This window comes from Erpetoichthys calabaricus, chromosome 11 (assembly GCF_900747795.2).
Source record: "Erpetoichthys calabaricus chromosome 11, fErpCal1.3, whole genome shotgun sequence".
In the NCBI taxonomy this organism is placed as follows: Eukaryota; Metazoa; Chordata; class Cladistia; order Polypteriformes; family Polypteridae; genus Erpetoichthys; species Erpetoichthys calabaricus.
In genome coordinates, this window is record NC_041404.2 from 86262346 (window position 1) to 86284672 (window position 22327).

The following is a 22327-nucleotide window of genomic DNA, read 5'->3' on the forward strand; positions in this document are numbered from 1 at the left end:
AATATCAAGTAGTGTAGAAGATAGAAGGACTTTAGAGACCTTCAAAACTAGACTTGACATTATTTTGGAAGAATTAAATGGATAGGACTAGTGAGCTTTGTTGAACTGAATGGTCTGATCTTGTCTAGTTTTTCTTATGTTTTAATATTGTAATGTTTTGTATTGTGCGTAATGAATTTGGAGAATGTTCCAAAACCCTGTAACCCTAACCATATTGGTTTTAATGCCTATCCCTGTCCTAATTCAGAGACCTACGGAATAATAGAACTTAAAATGTATGAAATAGAGTAAGCCAAAGTGTTCATAAGAAATGTAACGATTTACTTCATGAGATAGAAATGCATAATAAACAAGAACAGTAGCATCACATATTTAAAATATTAAAATATGTGCTCCAATTTAAATGTTAAGTCTAAATATTCACTATTATGATAAGCAAAATGACACCTTTTATTGGCTAACTAAAAAGATTACAATATGCAAGCTTTCGAGGCAACTCAGGCCCCTTCTTCAGGCAAGATGAAGAAGGGGCCTGAGTTGCCTCGAAAGCTTGCATATTGTAATCTTTTTAGTTAGCCAATAAAAGGTGTTATTTTGCTTGGCTTTTCTCTACATTCATAATGGCTAACATGGTACAACACCCTAGTACTACACACTATTATGATAGAAATTGTAATGTTACATCCTCTGATAGAGATCCATAGAGGGCTAGATCCCTAGTAAAGGTTCAAAAATCAAAAATAACATCATATTTATAATCACTGAATTTGAAATAGTCTAAAATGATGCCCCACATGCTTGTGTTTGAAATTTGACACTTTCAACTTGCTGGGATTGTTTTAGAGGGCTATGACTTTGGAAAGAATAAAATATCAAATGATCAACGACCTCGAAACAGAAACAAAAAAAAACCCACCATACCCCACATGCCTATCTTACCAACCCCTGTTTTTCTGAAGTTTTGTGAAAAGGAGTAAATATGACCTCTTTTATCTGATAAAGGTGTGAAACCCTGGGGTCGATTGATGTGGCATGTACAACTTTAAAATCTTCTAAACATTTTTGCTGAAGTCTAATTTCCTGCACAAAATATGGTCTAAAAATGGCTTATAGATGAGTGTTTTGGGTCTATTAGGCCAAAAACTGAGAGGAACCCCAAAAAATTTGATTTCTTGCATAAGTAGATATCAAGACAAATCGAATGGTGCAGCACGCATAGGGTTTTTCTCGTCAGGAGGCAGGAGGTGTCAGACAAAAACAAAATGAAGTGATATCAAAGTGTTCATAATAATTCTTATGAACACAATATGAAGTACATGCTCAAAGATACTGAGACACCACCACCTGCATTTGTAATCTGTCAGAATCACAGGCTGATTACAGGAATGGGTAATTGGAAATAATTAGTGTGATTATACATACAATATACTAATTTATTTTAGAATGCTGACTGAGACCACAAATATGTGCAAGCACATCTAAATAAACAGGTTAGAAAATGAATAGATGGATTGGTGGATGAATCTCTCCATTAAATGATTAATTATATACTGTACTAGAACAATATACTGTACTCTGGATATCAATATCTACAGTTACTACTGAATTTACTCTGGCAACTCCAGATTAGAAATTTCTCTGGACATACTATTTTTAATATTTGTTACTAGCCAACCCGCGGCGTAGCATACGCCGCATAATTATTTAAGAAATCTCCGCAATCGGAAGCTTTTGGAACAAATGGTGTATTGAAGTACTTTGTGGGATGCGTCTGTTCAGTGCAGTGTTTTTTTAAATGTGCGTTGAGATATTTCTGTAGTGTGAAGGTCTTGGAGCAAACATTGCATTGAAATTCCGGTGTGAAATGCGTTTGTAAATGTTTTTCAGTAAGAGGATAGTGGGAAGGTGATGGCACATCAGTGTGGAGATCACGTGGGTGTGTATTTTGTGTGCACATACCGACATTGTCAATAGATGGCAACAGAAGGTCAGCACGTGTGTTTGTGAGAGGCAAGAGAACTTCGTAATGCCCATGATCCAAACGACCGCTAAAGAGCAGGGATATGGAGAGACGTTGGCCCAGATTGTAAACTCGAGGAGAGGCATGAGGACGTTCTCGGAAGTGAATGGTGATAGTAGCTGGAAGTATTTGGCACATCGCCACAATTTCTGCCTCACCACCATAAATTCCGGAAGTATTCATGTAGTCAGCGTATTGTTGAGCATACTGTATGACTATACAATAAGAACAACGGACTAAGAACACCGGACAGCACGTCGCCAAAGTTATCCCAATGTTGGCAAACAAAGGTTACAGCCATGTTGCGAAGTTCGAGAGCAACAGTTTCGTCAATGACTTTTTTCCAACAATATCCGACTGATAGAAACAAACAGTTACCTGATGCAGTAATTTGTATAACATTGAAAGAAGAGTTGCTTCCATGAAATACATGTGAAGTGGTGGCCATGTTAGGAAAATGAACAGTCAACGTGATTCAGAGGTGCATGTGGACCGTAGCACAGACCAACGCGACTTAGGATGTGTTTGGAAAATGAACAGTCAACGTGACTCACAGATGCATGTGGACTGTACACAGATGAAAGCGACTCAGGTGAGGAGTTGGGGGCGGGCACATGAGCATGCAGTGCGCATGCCTCGAGAGCAAGGGTGGACGTGGGAGAAAGCGACTCAGGATGTGTTTGATGAGGAGTTGGGGGCGGGCACATGAGCAGGAAGTGCGCATGCCTCGGGGAGGAGGATTAGAGTTGGCGGGCGGGGCTCTGTCTTGTGTGCGTGCGTATCCCATGGTCAGGCGACTTGGTGGATTATATATAGAAGAAAAGCAGCCGGAACCGAAAAGAACAATGAAAAGTCAACGTGGCTTAGAGGTGCATGTGGACTGTAGCAGAGACGAAAGTGACTAAGGCAGTGTTTGGTGAGGTGCTACGTGCCTCGAGAGCGAGGGTGGACTTGGGAGGAGGGTTAGAGTTGGCGGACGGGGCTCTGTCGTGCGTATCCCATGGTCTTAGAGTTGGTGGGCGGGGCTCTGTGAGTTGGCGGGCGTGGCTCTGTCTTGCATGCATCTTGCTTGCCATGGCCTTGCGTGCATCTTGCTTGCCATGGTCTGGTCTCTGTCTTACGTGCCATGGTCGGCTGCTTAGTGAACTGTGAGTTGGCGGGCGTGGCTCTGTCTTGCGTGCGTCTTGCTTGCCATTGGCGGGTGTGGCTCTGTCTTGCGTGCGTCTTGCTTGCCATGTCTTGCGTGCATCTTGCTTGCCATGGACTTATTGAATTATATATATAGATACTGCTGTCTGATGTCAAATTATTCTTAACAGTAACAAGCTTGTCACAGGTCAGTTTGCAGCTGAACTCAAAGCCATTAAGTCATGTTAAGCTCAGATGTAAATCAGAAAAAATGTCACAGGCATCAGAGCTGACACAACATTCTTATAGTCCAAGAAACTACTGTTAATCTTCAATTGCAGGAGTTCTGACTAGAACCCTTCTATGCAAAAGGTTTCAGTATACACAAAATTAAAAGTCAATATAGCAGTTTAATATCCATATTATAATGACTTAAATATCTACATACTAAATACATACATGTATTACCTATTTCATAGTTAATGCATATGAATATAATATTCTTTTCTCAGCATTCAGTACTAAAAAAATATGGTACAAGCCAATGAGTAAATGAACAAAATAATGCATTTATGATGTCCTATCAACTGTTAAACTCCTGGGGCAGGCCAAGCTCCACATCAGTGATGGCCTCCTCTAACCAGCACACTAATTTGGTGATGAGAAGTGTAAGGACATTACAAGGGTTGGGAATAAGAAAAGAATTAGGAGATAAACACACAATGATGAGGCAAAAATCTAAGATGGGGTCAGACAAAAGGGTCAAAATACAGGCAGAAAAATAGAGAGCAAGGGGCTAAATTAAAACATGAGAATCAAAGTCTACAGAGCAAAGCAAATGTCCTAACGCTAACGTTACCTTGGAAGCAACTTTTCACTTTCTCTAACACTAGAAAAAGCCACAAAGAGATACGTAGTTCTTTGATCCAAACAAAGGATATCTAGATATGTGTACTGCTATCTCAAATTGGGGCTGCACAATGACATCAACTGTGACAATGCTATCTGATTTCATGACTGTCAATGGGCATAGTTACCATACATAATATAGCCACCACCATTAGAAACCAACATGGAACACCACAGCAAACAACCATACCTAATTTCAGAACAACAATAAAAACACTTAAACATATGAACCACCAGAAACAAGTCAAAACAGTCTAGAGATGAAACTAAAAAGGTCTCACGATGCCAAAACCCATTTTCATAATGGAGAAAGACTGCTATCTTGTGATATGTATCACTGTGCAAGGAAAATGTGCTTAAAGATGTTTTCCTCTGAGGTCTGGATTATTAATGTCCTGTTCCTGTCTCTATTAAAACGCTTTGCTAGCCAACCCCCGGGCCGGCACTATGCACTAGCCACTTTGCGGTTCATCCGCTCGCGTATGGGGATGCGGATGTACAATTTAAACAGATTGTTATTTTCATGGGAATTGTTACATATGCATAATAGAACTAACTATTTTATATTACAGCAAGTAATTAGCCTTATTAAAAAATAGTGAAACATAATAATTTGAAACTAAATTATGTTTCATGTTGCATTAATAGTTATTTGTTGCATTATATGATTTAGTTCTGTTTGTATTTGAAATTAACATGCAAATACTTTTTAAACTTACACGTCTACTGTAAAACTTCAGTAAAAACAATTTTTTTAATTAAATTTTTGTCAATATCACATTGAATTTTGATTCTGTGTGTTTGGACTTACATCGTGACAGGGCATCGTATAACTGCCCGTGAGTGAATTTCGTTTCTTTCTTTCTAATAAATAAACCGACTTTTTCGAATGTTTGTCTCTGTGATTTGTTAATTGTCTTTGCAAAAGCTATTCTAAAGGGAAACTGTTAATGCTTTAATATGAATGGCATATCAAGATCTCCTTTGGTGTCTAATGCTATCTGCGGGAGATGTACTACATTACCTTTCTTGAATACATTCTTCTTTCAACAGTAATTCGGGCGGTGGAAGAACATACGGTGTTAACGGTTGTAGATATTCTTCGGGATATTATAAGTTGATGTTTTCATCTTTCACACGATCACCACCAACTGTTTCAACATAGTCTGTTGATACACATTTGCTGTGTAACTGATCAACAATTTTCACGTTAATTTGTTTGACTTCATCGTTCCTCTGTGCTAGGATTGCCCGTGTGTGTACTCATTTCTTCTGTTGATAACCTTCGGGATGAAATTCTTCAATAAGATTTGGACATAATAAGTCTTCTTTTATTGGGAACTTAAAGTGAGGAAAACATAAAAATTTATAAGAGCTAAGAGAGCAGGAACTGTGTCTGTCAAAAGCATTCACACGAATGAGAGATGAGAGGGACTTGTGCGTGGCTGAATATGGTTGAGAGGTGACTTGAAAAAATCTCACGGCCAAAGTCTCATCTTGTGTGACTTGAAATTATCTCTTTGAAAAAGTCTCATCTCAGGATTTCCTTTTATAATAGAGAGACTATTTTAGTGAAGCTGCTTAGTGAGCTCTGTTTTTTTTTCTAAGAAATGGCCATTCACAGCAATGCAACACCTCCGTTTTTTGTGTTAAAAACCTAAGAGGAAGCATAAAGTATGCAGTGCATTCTTCTCTGTTTAGCGACCATTACCAAAGTTTTTTTTTTTCCCAGTAGGTACCACTGGAAGCTGTGCTGCAATGTAACTGCACTATTGGGATGAGATGCACTGCAGGTGAGGCACACTATTACTGTTATAAAATTCACACACACTCAGTTAGTTATAGGTAAACATTTCAGTTTTCTTAATCTGTCTCACTCTGTTTATTCAAGTGAGTTCTGTGGTAAAAACAGGCAGAGCTGGATAGACCAGGCCACTTTATTCCCAGAAATTTGTTCCAGCTCCTGCTGGGGAGTTCTAATTAATTTCAGTCCAAATGAAGAGATATAATCCCTCCAGCATTTCCTGGGTTTTCACCAAGTGGGCTGTGCCTAGTGTAACTTGTGAGGGAGGTGCTCTGAGGGCATCCTACCCACATCATTTTTGTAGTGCCTCTTAATATGGAGAAGCAATGGCTCTACTTTGAGGGCTCCAGTGACGCATTGCTCCTTTCCTTATCATGGACAGAGACCCCAGCAACCCTGTTCCAGAACTGCATTTTGGCAGCTTGTACTTACAATCCTTTTTTCAATCAGTACCTAGTGTTTGTAACCATAGCTTAGAATTAAGATTTAGACTTACAGGCAAAACTGAAAGCTTGATCTTAGGACTTAGCTACACCTTTACCACCTTGGTGAGAAACCGCTGCTGCAGTGATGACTTGATCACTCTGATGATCACTCTCATAGACAAATAAGACCCTAAGGCACCTGAATTCCCTTCACTTTGAGGAGCTACTCACCACTTAACTGAAGAGAACAAGTTACTCTTTTCTGAGCAATGACCATGACATCACATTTGAAGGTGCTAATTCGCATTTCAATGCGATCAAGCTTAGCTGCAAACAGCTGGGCATAGAGATCACAGTATGATGAGGCTAAGAGTACATCATACACTGTAAACAGCAGAGAGGCAATGCTCAAGTTTCCAAAAAGGATAACCTCCAATCCTTGGATGCGTCTTGGAAATTAGATGATGAACAAAAGATGCAACATGATGCGCCCTTAGTGGAGACCAATACTCAAAGTGAGAAAACTCAATACCAAGAATGAAAACAATTGTAACCTTGGAACACCATACTCTTGTAGCACATGCCAAAAGATACAGTACTACAGGATACATGATCATAATTTTTTTTAAGTCTACAAAGAACAAATAGACATTAGTTTACAATTTTCAACATCTGTGAAACTTACGTTCAAGTTCCAACACTCCATTTTAGTATGATTTAAGATCCCCACAATAATGGTCCATTTTTTAAAGCTAGCACAATATTTTTTAAATTCCTTCTGTTCTGTAACACAACTCTAGGGGCATTACACAAGCATTGTGCTTTCTGGATAGTATAAGGCAACAGATTAAAACACTTCATTTGAAAAGCAATACATGGTGGTGATGTATTGAAAGGCTCGCATATTGATATATTTCAGTCACAGAAGAAGGGAATAAATGCAGTTTCTCAAAGTTTCCACATAAAACTTATGGTAGCTCTATATGAAGTGATACTCTGATCTATAGCAAGTCCACCCTATCATGCAGTCTAATCTAATGAATATATTTTTTATTGTATATATTTCTATATATACAGTATATTTGTTTATTGTATATAAATATATTTGTATATATATGGTACAGTATCTGCCAAATAATACAAAGAGTACAAAACATGTGTTTTGCCCTTATTGGGGTTCATCAGGTGTACGCACTGTTGCATCCACTTATGGGGAGATAACCTCGGATGTCAGCGCCTGAGACAAAGCCTCTGACATTGCACCACGGTTTGCTTATTTGACAGGGTGAAGATCACACTACAGTATTACATTCTTAGTTACGAATCTCAGTCTGATTATTTAGGTGGTTACCTAAACGCTTGTGGTTGGTCGGCCAGTCTGAAAACATCCACCACGTCCTCATTACCCACCAACTGTCAAACATGGGAGAGAAGTGTGATGGCCTGGGGTTCTTTTACTGGAGGCAAAATTAGTGACTTGCACATAGTGACTGACATTATTAAGAGTTAACACCTAGCCAAAAAATAGGTAAAAGAATATTTTTTTATTTAGAAATATTGCCAGGGACTACACAGAAATGACAAAACTAATATGACCAGCTAAGAATTAGAGACTGCCACAGTATGAATTCTCTCAAGCACGTACACATGCATGGGTGGTTGGACATCCTCTGTAGAGCTTCTGAAGGGGAAGGCCCAGGAAGCCACTGGCCTCATTTTATGTAGCCCTCAACTTAGGTCTGTATCCTTTCTCAAGAATCATATCACCACCATGTGTTTATCCTCTACAGATTGGCTCCATTGTGACTCAAAGATTGTGTGGACCTCAGAATCAGGAGAGGATTTTACAGTGACATGGGGAGGTAAAAATTAAAACTCGAGAAGGATTTTTTTTTAAAAATTGCCTCAATGTATGTGTTGGGATGGACGGTGCTGTTTCGAGATTAAAAGTGAATGGTTGATTACCCATTAAGCATTAGAAATAAATGCCTATGAATTCCACCAGATGGTTTTACTGTTACATAGCCATTACAGTTAAAAGGTAAACACATAAGCACATTCTCAGAGCTGCCTAATCCAAGTCATGCAAGCCAAAATCTTTCCAGCAGTGTTTGCAAAAAAGGAAACACACTGAACATCACTCACACTGGGATCGATTTAGAGTTATTAATTACGCAATCATACAGTTCTTTGGAGAGGTCAGTGGAAAACTGGAGCATGCTAAGGAAAAGGAAAAGCTCATACCATTCTGTGGGGTGTACCCAAAAAGGAAAGTTGAGTAAGCAAAACAAATTAGACATTTTTGATTTCAGTATAACATTATGAGGAAAAAATACTACTAGCAATCAGTGGATAAAGAGAACACTGATTAAAATCAACCAAACAACACAGTGAAAATTCCAGCAATCAATTGCTCTTTCTCCAGTTTTCTTCTACATGACTTGTACATGTTAGCCTAAATGGTGTCTGTAAATTGACTTGTTGTATGTGAATGTGCTCAGTGATAGGACTGATTCTTTCTTTGCTCCCAGAATGGACTCCAGCTTTCCATGACAACTGTACTAGAAAAACATGGTTTGGAAAATAAAAAAATTAATTAAAAAAATCAGTGGATATGTTTTTCACTGTGGGCATCACCTCAAGGTGATTTAGATGTATAGTACATTCACATTTAAAAGGTCAGGATATAACTTTTGTATATCCTGTGTATTCTGTATAAATGCACATAAATGGGTAACTGTGCAAGTGTTCTTTTATTTTCTTATACATTTTAGGTATTGACCTCTTAATTATTTAAAAGCTTGTACACTATAGCAATGGTGATGTGTCTTCATATATTCATGTGAATATACCACACTGGACATGACATTGTCAAATTCATGTTGTTTCTGGAACCATAAAGTTGTCTTTCCTGGATGGCTGTTTACCTTCAATCAAACAGGTTTAAAATTAGGCTTAAGTCATAAAGCAGGGACCCTTTCTTTGTCATTGATGAAAATGCAAAATCCTCCAGAGTTTCTTTTTCCAGAGGGAAAAAAAATCTGTCATCATTTTAAACTCCTAAAGTAAGAAGATTTTTAACCCATTGATAAAGTATATAAAATAATGTGCTTTTATTAATAAAGTGCATGATTTGTGATATTAGAAGTTAAGTTCACAGATGCTTCGTTAAACATGAACAGCAGTCCTGGAATCACAATATTGATGCGGTTCCAAAAACAAATGAAACCCAATGATATCAAATCTACCATACAGTGATGCACCATAGTGTACAGCAGTAGGTGATTAGCAAAATTTTGTATAAGATTCTGAATGAAATCAAAGAAGAGGCAAGACAGTTACCAAGTCCTCCAGTTTTTCCATGGGGTCAGAGTACTGCCGATTTCCAAAATAGCAACATACACAACAGTGGTGGACAAATGCACAGCAAAACAATAGAGTCACCTGGAATAGAGTAGAAAGAGAAAGTTAATTAACAAACATTAAAAAATATGGCCATTTGCCAGTTATTCTTTTAAATTTAGGTGCTAAAAGCCATAGACATGAAAGCAAGACAGAAGGTAAAAGAACATGTCTACTACACTGGTTTCTGTTGCCTTACCATGAAGTATATTCACAAGTACTCCATCCACAGCCAGGGTATACAATGCTCCCATCAATATTTATTTTCACTTAATGTACAGTACATTGTGATAGGAAATTTTGTGGCAGCCCCACACAACCTGGAATAATGCCCAGGAAGTAACTAATAAAATAATAACAAACAAAATAAGTACGTACCTTTCTTAATAATATTACCCAAGTGAAGGATATATGGTCCACACTAAAAACCTTGGCTTGATTTCAGGCTCAGTAAACCAACTAACTGGCCATTGTAATGTCATCCCAGAAACTTTTCTGGCTAAACACTGGACTTCTGAGGTCAAGGACAGATCTGCTTTTGCCTCAGGATCACCAGAAGCTGTTACAGGGAGTTGTAGCCTGGTATCCCTGCACCACTAAGACTTTAGTTGCTTAAGAAGCTGAATATCTATAATAGTTTCCTAACTGCCTACTTATCCGACATGTCTCCTTTTGATATTACATGCCATACAGTGACCACATTTTTAACTGTTAATATTATCAGACCTTCAACCAGCACCCAATAATAAAAGAGAAAAACCCAAAATACAAAATGTGGAAAAGTAAAAATTGCATAACATAATTTTCTCAAACCCATTAAATGAAAATCTGGGCTGCAGAGGCCATAGCTTATCCTGACTACATTGAACACAACATTTGACTTTTCTTTATTGCACAGCACAATCCAGGCTTCCTTCAATAATAATGTGTTGCTTAGCTAGTGGTGCAGTATAGCCTTCCCAAATCATGATACCACCACCATGTTTACTGCAGTTTGCAATGTTAGGATTACTCAAACTAATGAGACATGTGTGGACCAAAAGTTTAATTTTTAATTTGTAATTACTTTAAATATTATTTTCAGACCTCTTGCTGATCATTCAACCAAATTGTATCCAAGCTAAGATGCACACTCATGCTCTTAATAATGAGCAGTGTTTTCCACCTTGTTCATCTGGCCTGGATCCATTGTCTTTAACATGGTGGATTCGTGAACACTGACTTTAGCTGAGGACAGAAAGATTCCCAGATGATGTTTTATGGTTTCATGTGATATCACTTTAAATTTTACACTTAGCTGTTGGAGAGGTTTTGGAAGGGTGGCCAAGGTGACATTAACTGTGCTTCAATGGAGCCTGGAATCTTTTGATTGGCTTTTTAATATTTATTTTCTTAGACTTATGTGTATGAAAAGCTTGTTTTTTGATGGTGTTCTGTAATATTTTGGTTTTAGAAAACGTCAATCTGCTTGCAGGAGCACTTTTAAAGTAGGGGGAGCAATTACTAATCAAGTAAAATGCAGGCAGATCCATGTAGACTTGATTCTTTTCATTAAAATGTTATGCAGGGACAAGGATTTTCAGGACCACAAATCCAATCCGCGGGCGGCACGGTGGCGCAGTGGTAGCGCTGCTGCCTCACAGTTAGGAGACCCGGGTTCGCTTCCCAGTTCCTCCCTGCGTGGAGTTTGCATGTTCTCCCCGTGTCTGCGTGGGTTTCCTCCCACAGTCCAATGACATGCAGGTTAGGTGCATTGGTGATCCTAAATTGTCCCTCGTCTGTGCTTGGTGTGTGTGTGCCCTGCGGTGGGCTGGTGCCCTGCCCGGGGTTTGTTTAATGCCTTGCGGCCTATGTTGGCTGGGATTGGCTCCAGCAGACCCCCGTGACCCTGTAGTTAGGATATAGCGGGTTGGATAATGGATGGATGGATGGACAAATCCAATCCTATGGCCAGTGCAGCATTGATGAACAAAAGCCCACACTTGGTATCCATTCAAAGTCTGTGTACAAAATCACCCATATTTGGCATCCACATACACATAGTTGGGGCAAATCTAGAGGAAAGAACTGTAAAAAGACACACCTAAGAAAGGTCTGTTTAAAACGTATTTATTCTCTCAGACATGTTTCATAATAAAACAATATTTTTCATGTAAATGTTGTGTGAATGAAGAGTAAATTGAAATCTGTTCAAAGCATTAAAAATTAAGTACAGATTTAGGCAATTTGGAACAGTTGAAAAGTTTAAATAATATTTAACATTGAACTGTATTAAGAGGCTAAATGTTCAATAAAATATTTATGCTGTTTGTTATCTGATTATCTGGATTAGATCTGATCCATTTCTATGGTGAACACTATCCATACAAACCTAATATGAACAACATTATAAAGTACTATCATGTATTACTAGGGTGACACAGTGCCTTCTGGGTTTGTGTTCTGGCTGGGCCACTGCCTGGAGCTTACATGTTCTCCAGGTGTTCACGTCTTTAGTTTTTTTTTTTTTCATGTTTCAAAATGTGCTTCTTAGGTTGATTACTGAATTGAACAATAAAGGCTCATACTCTCAAAATAGAGGTAATAAAGCCTAATTATTAATGAGGTGGACCTCGGATAAGTCATTAATTATCCTCTTTAAATGAACCCGCTTAATCTAGTTTTAGCATCACAGCCGTGCAAAGCCTATCCAAAACAACATCTTGTCGAAGAACAAAGCCAGAAAAGGGTTCAGTCCCAGTGCAGGGCACTCTCAAGTTCACACTCATTCTTATGGCGCCACTTTAGAGTGGCCATTTACAAGTAACTTAAATTTGTTTATAAACAATCAGAGCAAACCCATGTGAATAACATGGGGGGAAGAGAGAGAATGCCAGTGAAAAATAAAATATTGGTGTATGCACTGCGACCAGACAGCACTCTTCACTATATTGTCATGACATGACTAGGTTAGCAAATCACTGGCATTTTGCCAAAGATTTTTGTTTCAATTTGAAACTTGTATATAGAATGTGACAATTATCAGTCTATCATTGTTTTTCTGGTAACGCGATAGTTCACTGCTGAAAAGCATAAGTAATAGGATCTCAGAGTACACAGGCAAAGAATTAAAGTAAATTTAATAAAAAACAAGAAGTAATACCAGAAAAGCAGAATGTACATACAACAAACACGCATTTAAAGCACAAATCCTTTGGATTAAGGAAATATCAAATGTCACTATAATATATAGTGCAACACATTCACTAACCACATGAGTCACATTAGTATTAATCATAGAGCAAAAGAACTCTAAAAGGCTCTAGTCCAATTATCTTTAATACAAAATAGCCAAGGTGCTGAGATAAAAATCTCTTAAGCCAAAAAGCGGACCTCTCACTGTTAACCCAGTGGATTATGATGCCTGCACTGAAATAAAAGCAATACTCACTTTTTTCATGATGCTCACAGGTGCTGCTGGCTGGTCTGACAGCTTTTGTGGAATCTCCTGCTCTACATATCATTATGTTAGGGAAGGATATGAAGTCACTACAGTCACTGGTGCCTCTGTAATACGGGAAATCCCCCTTCAAAGTGCATTTGAAAATTGAAAGTAAGATAGTCGCATAAAAGTATCCTCTCTGTGGCATTAAGACACAAGAGACAATTGGCTCATTTACTTGTTCCTGCAGAAAGAGACTGCTCTCAGTGTACATATTTGCCATCATTGTGGGGAAAAAAAAACTAGTGCCTGGGAAATTTCCCAGGATTTTCAAGCCATTTTTTATTTCAATCATAACAGATCATTATACCTCTTGGAATTAATAATTTGTTAACATCTGCTTTTTTTTAATCCTGAGGAGTAGACATGAGTTTGAATTGCTCGCTATACAGCATCCTGCTGAGGACCACTATAACTCTGATGGCAGTTGTCACGAGTGTGAATAATAATTCATGTAGTCTCTGAATGTGTTAATGTGTTGTAGTACTATATTTATTCTAAAAACATCACTCACACCTTAGTACGTCTCATATTCCATAATGGTTATTTTCAGGTATGTGACTGTTCTTTGTGTTCTACATGCCAAGATACAGTATCTACTAGTAATCACTGATAAGATCTGAATTTTTGTTGTGAATGTCACAGAATTCTGAAAAGGCTCTGCATTTTGAATACACTGCTGAGTGAAAAGTTTTCTAGGTGAGACAATTAAATACTCTTGATGCGAATCTCTGGCTTATGAATAATTATGTTGGCCAGAGTTTTTATTTCCACTCTTTAACTTGAAGATTGTGTTTTGTAAAATTGACACTAGTTATGTATGTTTACACTGCAGAGCAGAAACCAAAATGCCTTGATCTTACTGATATTTAAAGCAACCTGTATCTGATTGCTGCATGCAACAAGGCAGTGCTTTGAAATGTCTGGAAGGTGCAAGCTGATTATGCTAATTAACTATATAATCAGGGAAACACATGAAAAAAGATAATTTCAGCATAAATAATATCATCAAAAGATTCCAAGAATCACGAGAAATCTCTGTGTGCAAGGGATAAGGACGAAAATCAGCGCCGGACGCCCAGACCCTCAGGCGGCACTGCATTAAAAACAGGCATGATTCTGTCACGGAAATCATTGCATTGGCTCAGGAACACTTCCAGAAATCACTGTATGTGAACACAGTCCACCATGCCATCCATAAATGCAGGTTAAAGCTCTATCATGCAAAGAAGAAGCCATATGAGAACATGATCCAGAAACGCTGCCATCTTCTCTGGGCCAAAGCTCATTAAAAATGGACTGAGACAAAGTGTAAAACTGTTCTGTGGTCAGACAAATCAAAATTTGAATTCTTTGACTTGTTATCAGCACTCCATTCAAAAGCTTCTGATGATATGGGGGTGCATTAGTGCCTATGGAATTGGAAGCTTGGACATCTGGAAAGGCAGCATAAATGCTGAAAAGTATATACTGGTTTTAGAGCAATATATACCCCCATCCAGACAACATTTTTTCAGGGAAGGCCTTGCATATTTCAGCAAGGCAATTGTAAACCACATACTGCATCTATTAAAACAGCATGGCTTCATGGTTGAAGAGTCCGGGTGCTGAACGGCCTGCCTGTAGGGCCTGCCTGTAGTCCAGACCTTTCACCAATTGAAAACATTTGACATATCATGAAATGAAAAACACGACAAAGAAGACCCTTTGATAGAATCCTCTATCAGAGAAGAATGTGACAACATTCCTCATCGAAAATTCCAGTAACTGGTCTCCTTAGTTCCCAGACATTTATGGCCTATTGTTAAAAGAACAGGGGATGCTACACAGTGGTAAACATGGCCCTGTCCCAACTTTTTTCAGACGTGTTGCTGCAATCAAATTCAAAATGATCTTATTCTTTTTTTAAAATAATAGATTTTCTCAGTTTAAACATTTGATATGTTTTCTATATTCTGTTGTGAATAAAATATGGATTTATCCATCCATCCATTTTCCAACCCGCTGAATCCGAACACAGGGTCACGGGGGTCTGCTGCAGCCAATCCCAGCCAACACAGGGCACAAGGCAGGAAACAATCCTGGGCAGGGTGCCAACCCACCGCAGGACACACACAAACACACCCACACACCAAGCACACACTAGGGCCAATTTAGAATTGAAAATCCACCTAACCAGCATGTCTTTGGACTGTGGGAGGAAACCGGAGCGCCCGGAGGAAACCCACGCAGACACGGGGAGAACATGCAAACTCCACACAGGGAGGACCCGGGAAGCGAACTCGGGTCTCCTAACTGCGAAGCAGCAGCGCTACCACTGCGACACCGTGCCGCTAAATAGATTTATGAGATTTGCAAATCATTGTATTCTGGTTTTATTTACATTTTACACAGCGTCACAACTTTTTTGGAATTTGGGGTTGTATTATTCAGATTATTTCAGATCAGATATATTAAAAAACAAACAAAATAAAAAACTTTCTGAATTCTGTCATTAAAATAAAGAACATTACACAGTCACAAACTTCACAGATGCCATGGAAAAATGTAGAATGTTAATTTTACAGCTGCTATATGTGATGGTTTTCTGGACTCGGGCTTAACACAAGTTAAATGATTATGATTATTAATAAACAGCCAGTTTTTTATTTTAAAGATCATAGGTCATAATGACGTAACCTAGCCACTAGGGATGCACAAACCAGTGTGTTTCTTCATGCCTTTCCCAAGACCAGATAAATGGAAAGGATTACATCAGGAAGGGCATTCCGGCGTAAAATTTTGGCAGATCAATATGCGGACAACAACACAGATTTCCATAGCAGATTGGTTGAGGCCCAGATTAACAACGGCCGCCACCAGTACTGTTAGCCAACAGGGTGCTGGCGGAAATAGGGCTATTGTTCACCGAAGAAGAAGAAGAAGAAGAAGAAGAAGAAGGGGAGGATGTGTCCAGAGGCAAGAGGACAGGAGGAAGGTAAAGAGAGTGGAACTGAGGGTAGGAACTTTGAATGTTGGCAGTATGACTGGTAAGGGGAGAGACTTAGCTGATGTAATGGAAAGAAGGAAGGTTGTTAAATTTTGCATCTAAGAGACTAAATGGAAGGGGAGTAAGGCCAGGGGGATCAGAGGTGGATTCAAATTGATCTATCATGGTGTCGATTGGAGAAGAAATTGGGTAGGGGTTATTCTGAAGGAACAGTACAGTATGTCAAGAGTGTTTTGGAGGTGAAAAGAGTGTCAGACTTAGTTATGATTATGAAACCAGAAATTGAAGGTGTGATTGATAAATGTTGTTAGTGCATATGCCCTACAAGTTAGGCGTGCAATGGATGAGAAAGAAGATTTCTGGAGTGAGTTGAATGAAGTGATGGACAGTGTACCCAAGGGACAGAGAGTGTTGATTGGAGCGGATTTCAATGAACTTATTGGTGAAGGGAACAGAGGGAATGCGGAGGTGATGGGTAGGTATGGTGTCAAGGAGAGGAATGACGAAGGTCAGATGATAGGATGCAGGGAGTAAAGTTGGTGAAGATGGATGAGTTTAAATACCTGGGATCAACATTACACAGTAATGGGGATTGTGGAAGAGAGGTGAAAAAGAGAGTGCAGGCAGGGTGGAATGGGTTGAGAAGAGTGTCAGGAGTAATTTGTGATAGACGGGTATCAGCAAGAGTGAAAGGGAAGGTCTACAGGACAGTAGTGAGACCAGATATGTTATATGGGTTGGAGACAGTGGCACTGACCAGAAAGCAGGAGACAGAGCTTGAGATGGCAGAGTTAAAGATATTAAGATTTGCACTGGGTGTGACGAGGATGGACAGGATTAGAAATGAGTACATTAGAGGATCAGCTCAGGTTCAGCAGTTTGGAAACAAAGTAACAAAGGCAAGATTGCATTGGTTTGGACATGTGCAGAGAAGAGATGCTGGGTATATTGGGAAAAGGATGCTAAAGATACAGCTGCCAGGCAAGAGGAAGGCCTCAGAGAAGATTTATGGCTGTGGTGAGTAAAGACATGAAGGTGATGGGTCTAACAGAGCAAGACGCAGAGGAGAGGAAGATATGGAAAAAGATGATCCACTGTGGCAACCCCTAACGTGAGCAGCTGAAAAAAGAAGGTCATTAAGTCATTATTGCTACATGTACAGAGTATAGTGAAATCCTTACTTCTATGTGTTAAGAAACACAATAACCTCATTTTGTTAACAAAATTATTTGCCTCCTAATATTGTAGCTGTAACTACAATTCCGACAAATAACGTTTATAAAGTGATAGAATTTTACATTCAGAGACTCTTGATTGAAATATGTTTTACTTTTAGACAAATGCTTCTTTATGTGCATGAACTTTATAATTTGTAATACAATTTTTAATAAATGTGTTGAAAATTTAAATTTTACAAAACATTCTTTTCCCATATGATCCAATGTATTTTAAAATATTGAATGACCAATAATATAAGATCCGGTTATAATGGGCTTCAAAAGTATATACTTTTGAAGCCAAATATAACTGGACCAATTTTGATACTATTTATAACAAAATTGGTAGAATTATGTCGGCACACGGGATAACTTTGTAACATAAGTTTGGCCGACCTCTGATGTATAGTATACACACCAAACACATTGCAAAATAAAAATCAAGCACATGAACAATAAGCAAACATTAAATACATCACTTGTCATAGTTCTTTAGCGTGACAAAATTGCCTGTTTCCTCAAGGATAAACATAAAATTGTTATTATTAATCTGAACATAGTTTTTGCAGATGAGTCAGAGCAAGAGATGAGGACTAAACATTCAATGGTGTTTACCCAAGTCCTATGTAGGCAGCAAAGAAAAAGCATTAATAGTGAGACTTTGACTGTTGTCCAGATAAGCAGTGCTCTTTTTGTAAGCATGCAAAGGCAATAAAATTACGCTCTAAACCTAGGTAGTTCATAATGATGGTGTTGTATGATTATGAGTCACTATTTGTTAAAATAGGGAATACCTTCTTGTTACTCCTGAAAAAAGTATGATCTTCCTCAGAAATACTAGTCTGCTTAGTTGTAAACACTACAGAAGTACTGCAAGATGAGCACCAGGATTTTATTTATCTATAAATAAAAAATCTGTCTTCTGCATATGAGGCAATACTTGCCAAACTTTCCCATCCCAGTGTAAGTATTTCATGCAAGCACAGTATATATCATAATGCTCAATAACAGTGCAGTCAGTTCTGTAGGCTATAGGAGTCATTTGTGCTGACAGACGATCTTGTTTTTAAAAATTAGATGTAGGTGGGGAAGTATGCATTCCTCACTAACAGACACTGCATGTATGCTGTCAGACGTACTGTTGTTTTGACCTTTCACAAGAGTTCTTTATTACATTTCAACTGTTCCAAGCACTCAAGATCAGTACATTTTACAATACTCTTCTTTGAATAGTAGGAATCGTTATGCCTGAGGCTTATATAATTTGTTAAGTCAAAGTGTATTTTTTCATAATTATCCGTAAACAAAGTAACTAAAATCTAACATTGTTAACCTAAAGGCAGGATGTATTCTCAAAAAAGGAACAAGGCAAGTTTCTGGATTTGGAAAATCTCATGACTGGTACAAATTTAGAATGGGTTCTCAATTTAGAAAACAGACTCATGGTTTTTAGGACTGTGAACAACTTTTTAAAGATGATTTTGTAACTGACCCTGCTGTTTAGTGTAGTCTGACCAGCTGAATTGCTACCTACTGTAACACTTTAGCAGCATTGCAGATTTTTGAGCTGGTTTAAATCTTTTAATAATAAATAATAAACTTTAATTAACCTACTTTATTTATTACTGCTTGACAGTGGAGTTTGATGGTGCTCCAGTCCATCACTTTCATTTGTATTTGTACTAATTCAGAGTCTCCTATACACTTAATACAGCGCTAACGACTGCACAACTGTATCAGCCTTGAAAGGTTTGCATTACTGTATTTTATTGATCGCAATTTATTACAGAATTACTTGACAATGTTCACAGGATAACTAGATGTCTTTACTGTACTCTTTATTTTCCTATTTTCATACAACTATGCACCACTGAGAAATAAAGACTTGTATTTCCTTCTTTACTAGTCTGAATCCTGCACTCGCAGACATTTCTTCTCTTCTTCAGTAATCTCGTGATCACTTCCAAACATGTTTACATGAACAAACAGGTCCTTTATCATCTACATCGTCTCTCTGTATACATTACTGAACTGCTAGGAATAGCTTGTTGTTAAAAAACACACATCACCACATTTAAAGACATTTTAATGGCTAACAGCACGTGCAGTAGGAAAGTGACTGTTCTACAGTAGTGCAGTAACAAGTAGGATGCTTCATATAAGCCACAGAATAAACCAGAAATAATAATAATAATAATAATAATAAATTTTATTTATATAGCGTCTTTCCCATACTCAAGGCACTTACAGAATATAATAAAGTATGGCAGCGTATACAGTATATAGCTTTGTACAAACCAGATAAATAAATAAAGAAGATTAAGACAGTGAATTCTGAAAGAAAAAAAAAAAGAAACAGACAACATAATTGATGGTCTAGCACACACACACAGGTTACATTAGCATCTTGACAGAGAAGTAAACTGAGAGAAGGGTAATAAAGTCAAGTAGAGCTAAAAGCCTTCCTGAACAGATAAGTTTTGAGTTGTTTTTTAAAAGAAGTCATGGAGTCAGCTGACCTGATTAATTTTGGTAGGTCATTCCAGAGTCTGGGCGCTATACAGCTGAAGACCCTGTCACCCATGGAGTGTAGATTAGTGAGGGGCACAACAAGATTTCCAGAATCAGAGGACCTTAGTGGGCGGGCAGGCACATAGTGATGGAGAAGGTCACTGATGTAGTTTGGCGCAAGGTTATTTAAGGCTTTGTAAGTTATTAGTAGGATTTTATATTCGCTTCTGGAAGACACAGGGAGCCAGTGGAGACGGAGCAGGATGGGTGTGATGTGCTCACTGCTGCTGGTTCGAGTAAGGACTCTTGCAGCTGAGTTTTGAATAAGCTGGAGCTGTGATATAAGATTAGAAGAGGCACCTGCCAGTAGGGAATTACAATAATCGATGCGGGATGTGATAAAAGCATGGACAAGTTTCTCAGCGTTAGAAAAGGAGAGGAAGGAGCGAACACGGGATATGTTATGGAGGTGAAAGTAAGAAAGTTTCTTAATGTGATTTATGTGGGCGGAATAAGAGAGGGAAGAATCAAAAATGACACCAAGATTTTTTACAGTGGAGGCAGGTCTGATGAGATCACCGCCAAAATAGACTGGGAAGGAGCTCATTTTATTAAGTTGTATTTTAGTCCCAATTTGCAGGAGTTCAGTTTTATTGCAATTTAATTTTAAAGAGTTCTGCTCAATCCAGGTTTTAATTTCACTAAGGCAGGTTGTGAGCTGAGAAAGCTCTGATGAAGTTCCACTTTTAACATTGAAATAGAGTTGAGTATCATCTGCATAAAAATGATAACCCAGTCTATAGCTACGGATAATATGGCCAAGGGGAAGCATGTAAATACAGAAAATGGTGGGACATGACCATGGAGATACTTAAGGATCAATATAATGGTTTAATAATCATTTTACTGAATAATTGGAAGGCACCACAGAGGTGAAGGCAAAAAGGGATACAATATAGTATAGTATAGTATGTGGAGGTTCCTGGCCATGATCCTAGTGATGGGAGTGAAGTAGTAGTCTAGCTTTGATGATATAAAGTCATGGATAGGCTTCTCAGGATCCGATTATAAGAAATTCTTGCAATGCTCTTTAAAAGAAGAAATTGTAACATATTGGTATTTTTTTATGTCAGTCCAATAAGGGAATAATCAAACATGAGAACTGTTTTGGGCGTGAGTTAGTGACAGGGATGGTGTATACAATACACAACAAAAGAGAGGTGCTCTAAAAAACATATAATAGTGGAAGACCAGAAATGGTTGACAACATCCAAAGGTGTGTGCAAAGAAATTTGTAGACATTAAAGGATTTTAATTTTGCACAATTTTCATTAGAAACACTTATGGAAAAAATGTTTTGAATTAATTGCTATAAACAGAAATAATATATAGTAAAGTGTAGGTCTCTTGCAATGATTCAGTTCAAAGTCAGTAGAGTTCTAATATATCAGGAAAGATAAAAATAACCAGGTTGATAAGGTTAATACAGTATATAGATCCATAAAGGGGACAAACAATACTCTTAATATAATTTGTTAACAGGTCTATTTTTAAGATCCAATTCTCACTTATCCCAGTGCTGCTTTATATATATATATATATATATATATATATATATATATATATGTGTTTGCCCCTACAGAAGTCATAAATTCAGCCTGAGTTATTATGCTCACCATGCAAAAAAGTTGTGAAAAAATATTCCTTTGAGAAATTGGTAATATGAGTAGGATGACAGGATTTTTCTTTTGCAGGCTAATTATTAATGAAATTTTATCAATGTTCATAAAAACATAGATCAGCCTATATAGAAGTTTAGGAAATAATATATTGTGAAAATATCTTATTAACAATCTAATTTTATACCATACTAGCTGTCCCCGTGTCTCTGCCCGTGTAGCAGTGAAACAGGACAAACTTTAAAAATCAATTAAAAAATGTAAAATAAAATGTAATAATTTGTAGTGAAAAGAATTTACAGTACAGTAATACCTCGCTATATCGCGCTTCGACTTTCGCGGCTTCACTCTATCGCGGATTTTATATGTAAGCATATTTAAATATATATCGCGGATTTTTTGCTGGTTCACGGATTTCTGTGGACAATGGGTCTTTTAATTTCTGATACATGCTTCCTCATTTGGTTTGCCCAGTTGATTTCATACAAGGGACGCTATTGGCAGATGGCTGAGAAGCTACCCAACCAGAGCGCGTATTACGTATTAAATAAAACTCCTCAAATATATTGTGAGCACGGGGGCTGTTCGCACCCCTAGAAGAAACGGCCGCTCCTCAAAAAACGCTGAAAGATTACCTTCACATTGCTCTCTTCCTTGCTGGGCTTACATCTGGCTGCTTTGTCAAGCGATATGCTTCCCGCACAGTGCTTCGCATACTTAAAAGATCAAACAGCACGTATTGATTCTTGATTGTTTGCTTTT

The 22327-nt window shown here is 38.0% G+C and overlaps 1 protein-coding gene across 2 annotated transcripts in view; it reads right to left on the bottom strand.

The window, feature by feature from the left end:
* LOC114660678 (uncharacterized) overlaps positions 1 to 22327 on the bottom strand; it is a 157849-nt gene that overhangs the window by 30513 nt on the left and 105009 nt on the right. Inside the window, exons 1-2 of one of the 2 annotated variants that reach the window (XM_051934013.1) lie at positions 13119 to 13430; positions 9629 to 9730 (exon numbers count right to left, since the gene is read on the bottom strand). In XM_051934013.1, coding sequence (XP_051789973.1) covers positions 9629 to 9730; positions 13119 to 13127 — 111 coding nt within the window. In that variant the 5' untranslated portion in view covers positions 13128 to 13430. Of the gene's footprint in view, positions 1 to 9628; positions 9731 to 13118; positions 13431 to 22327 lie in introns of those variants that run through there. The other variant, XM_051934012.1, reaches the window with a different exon arrangement.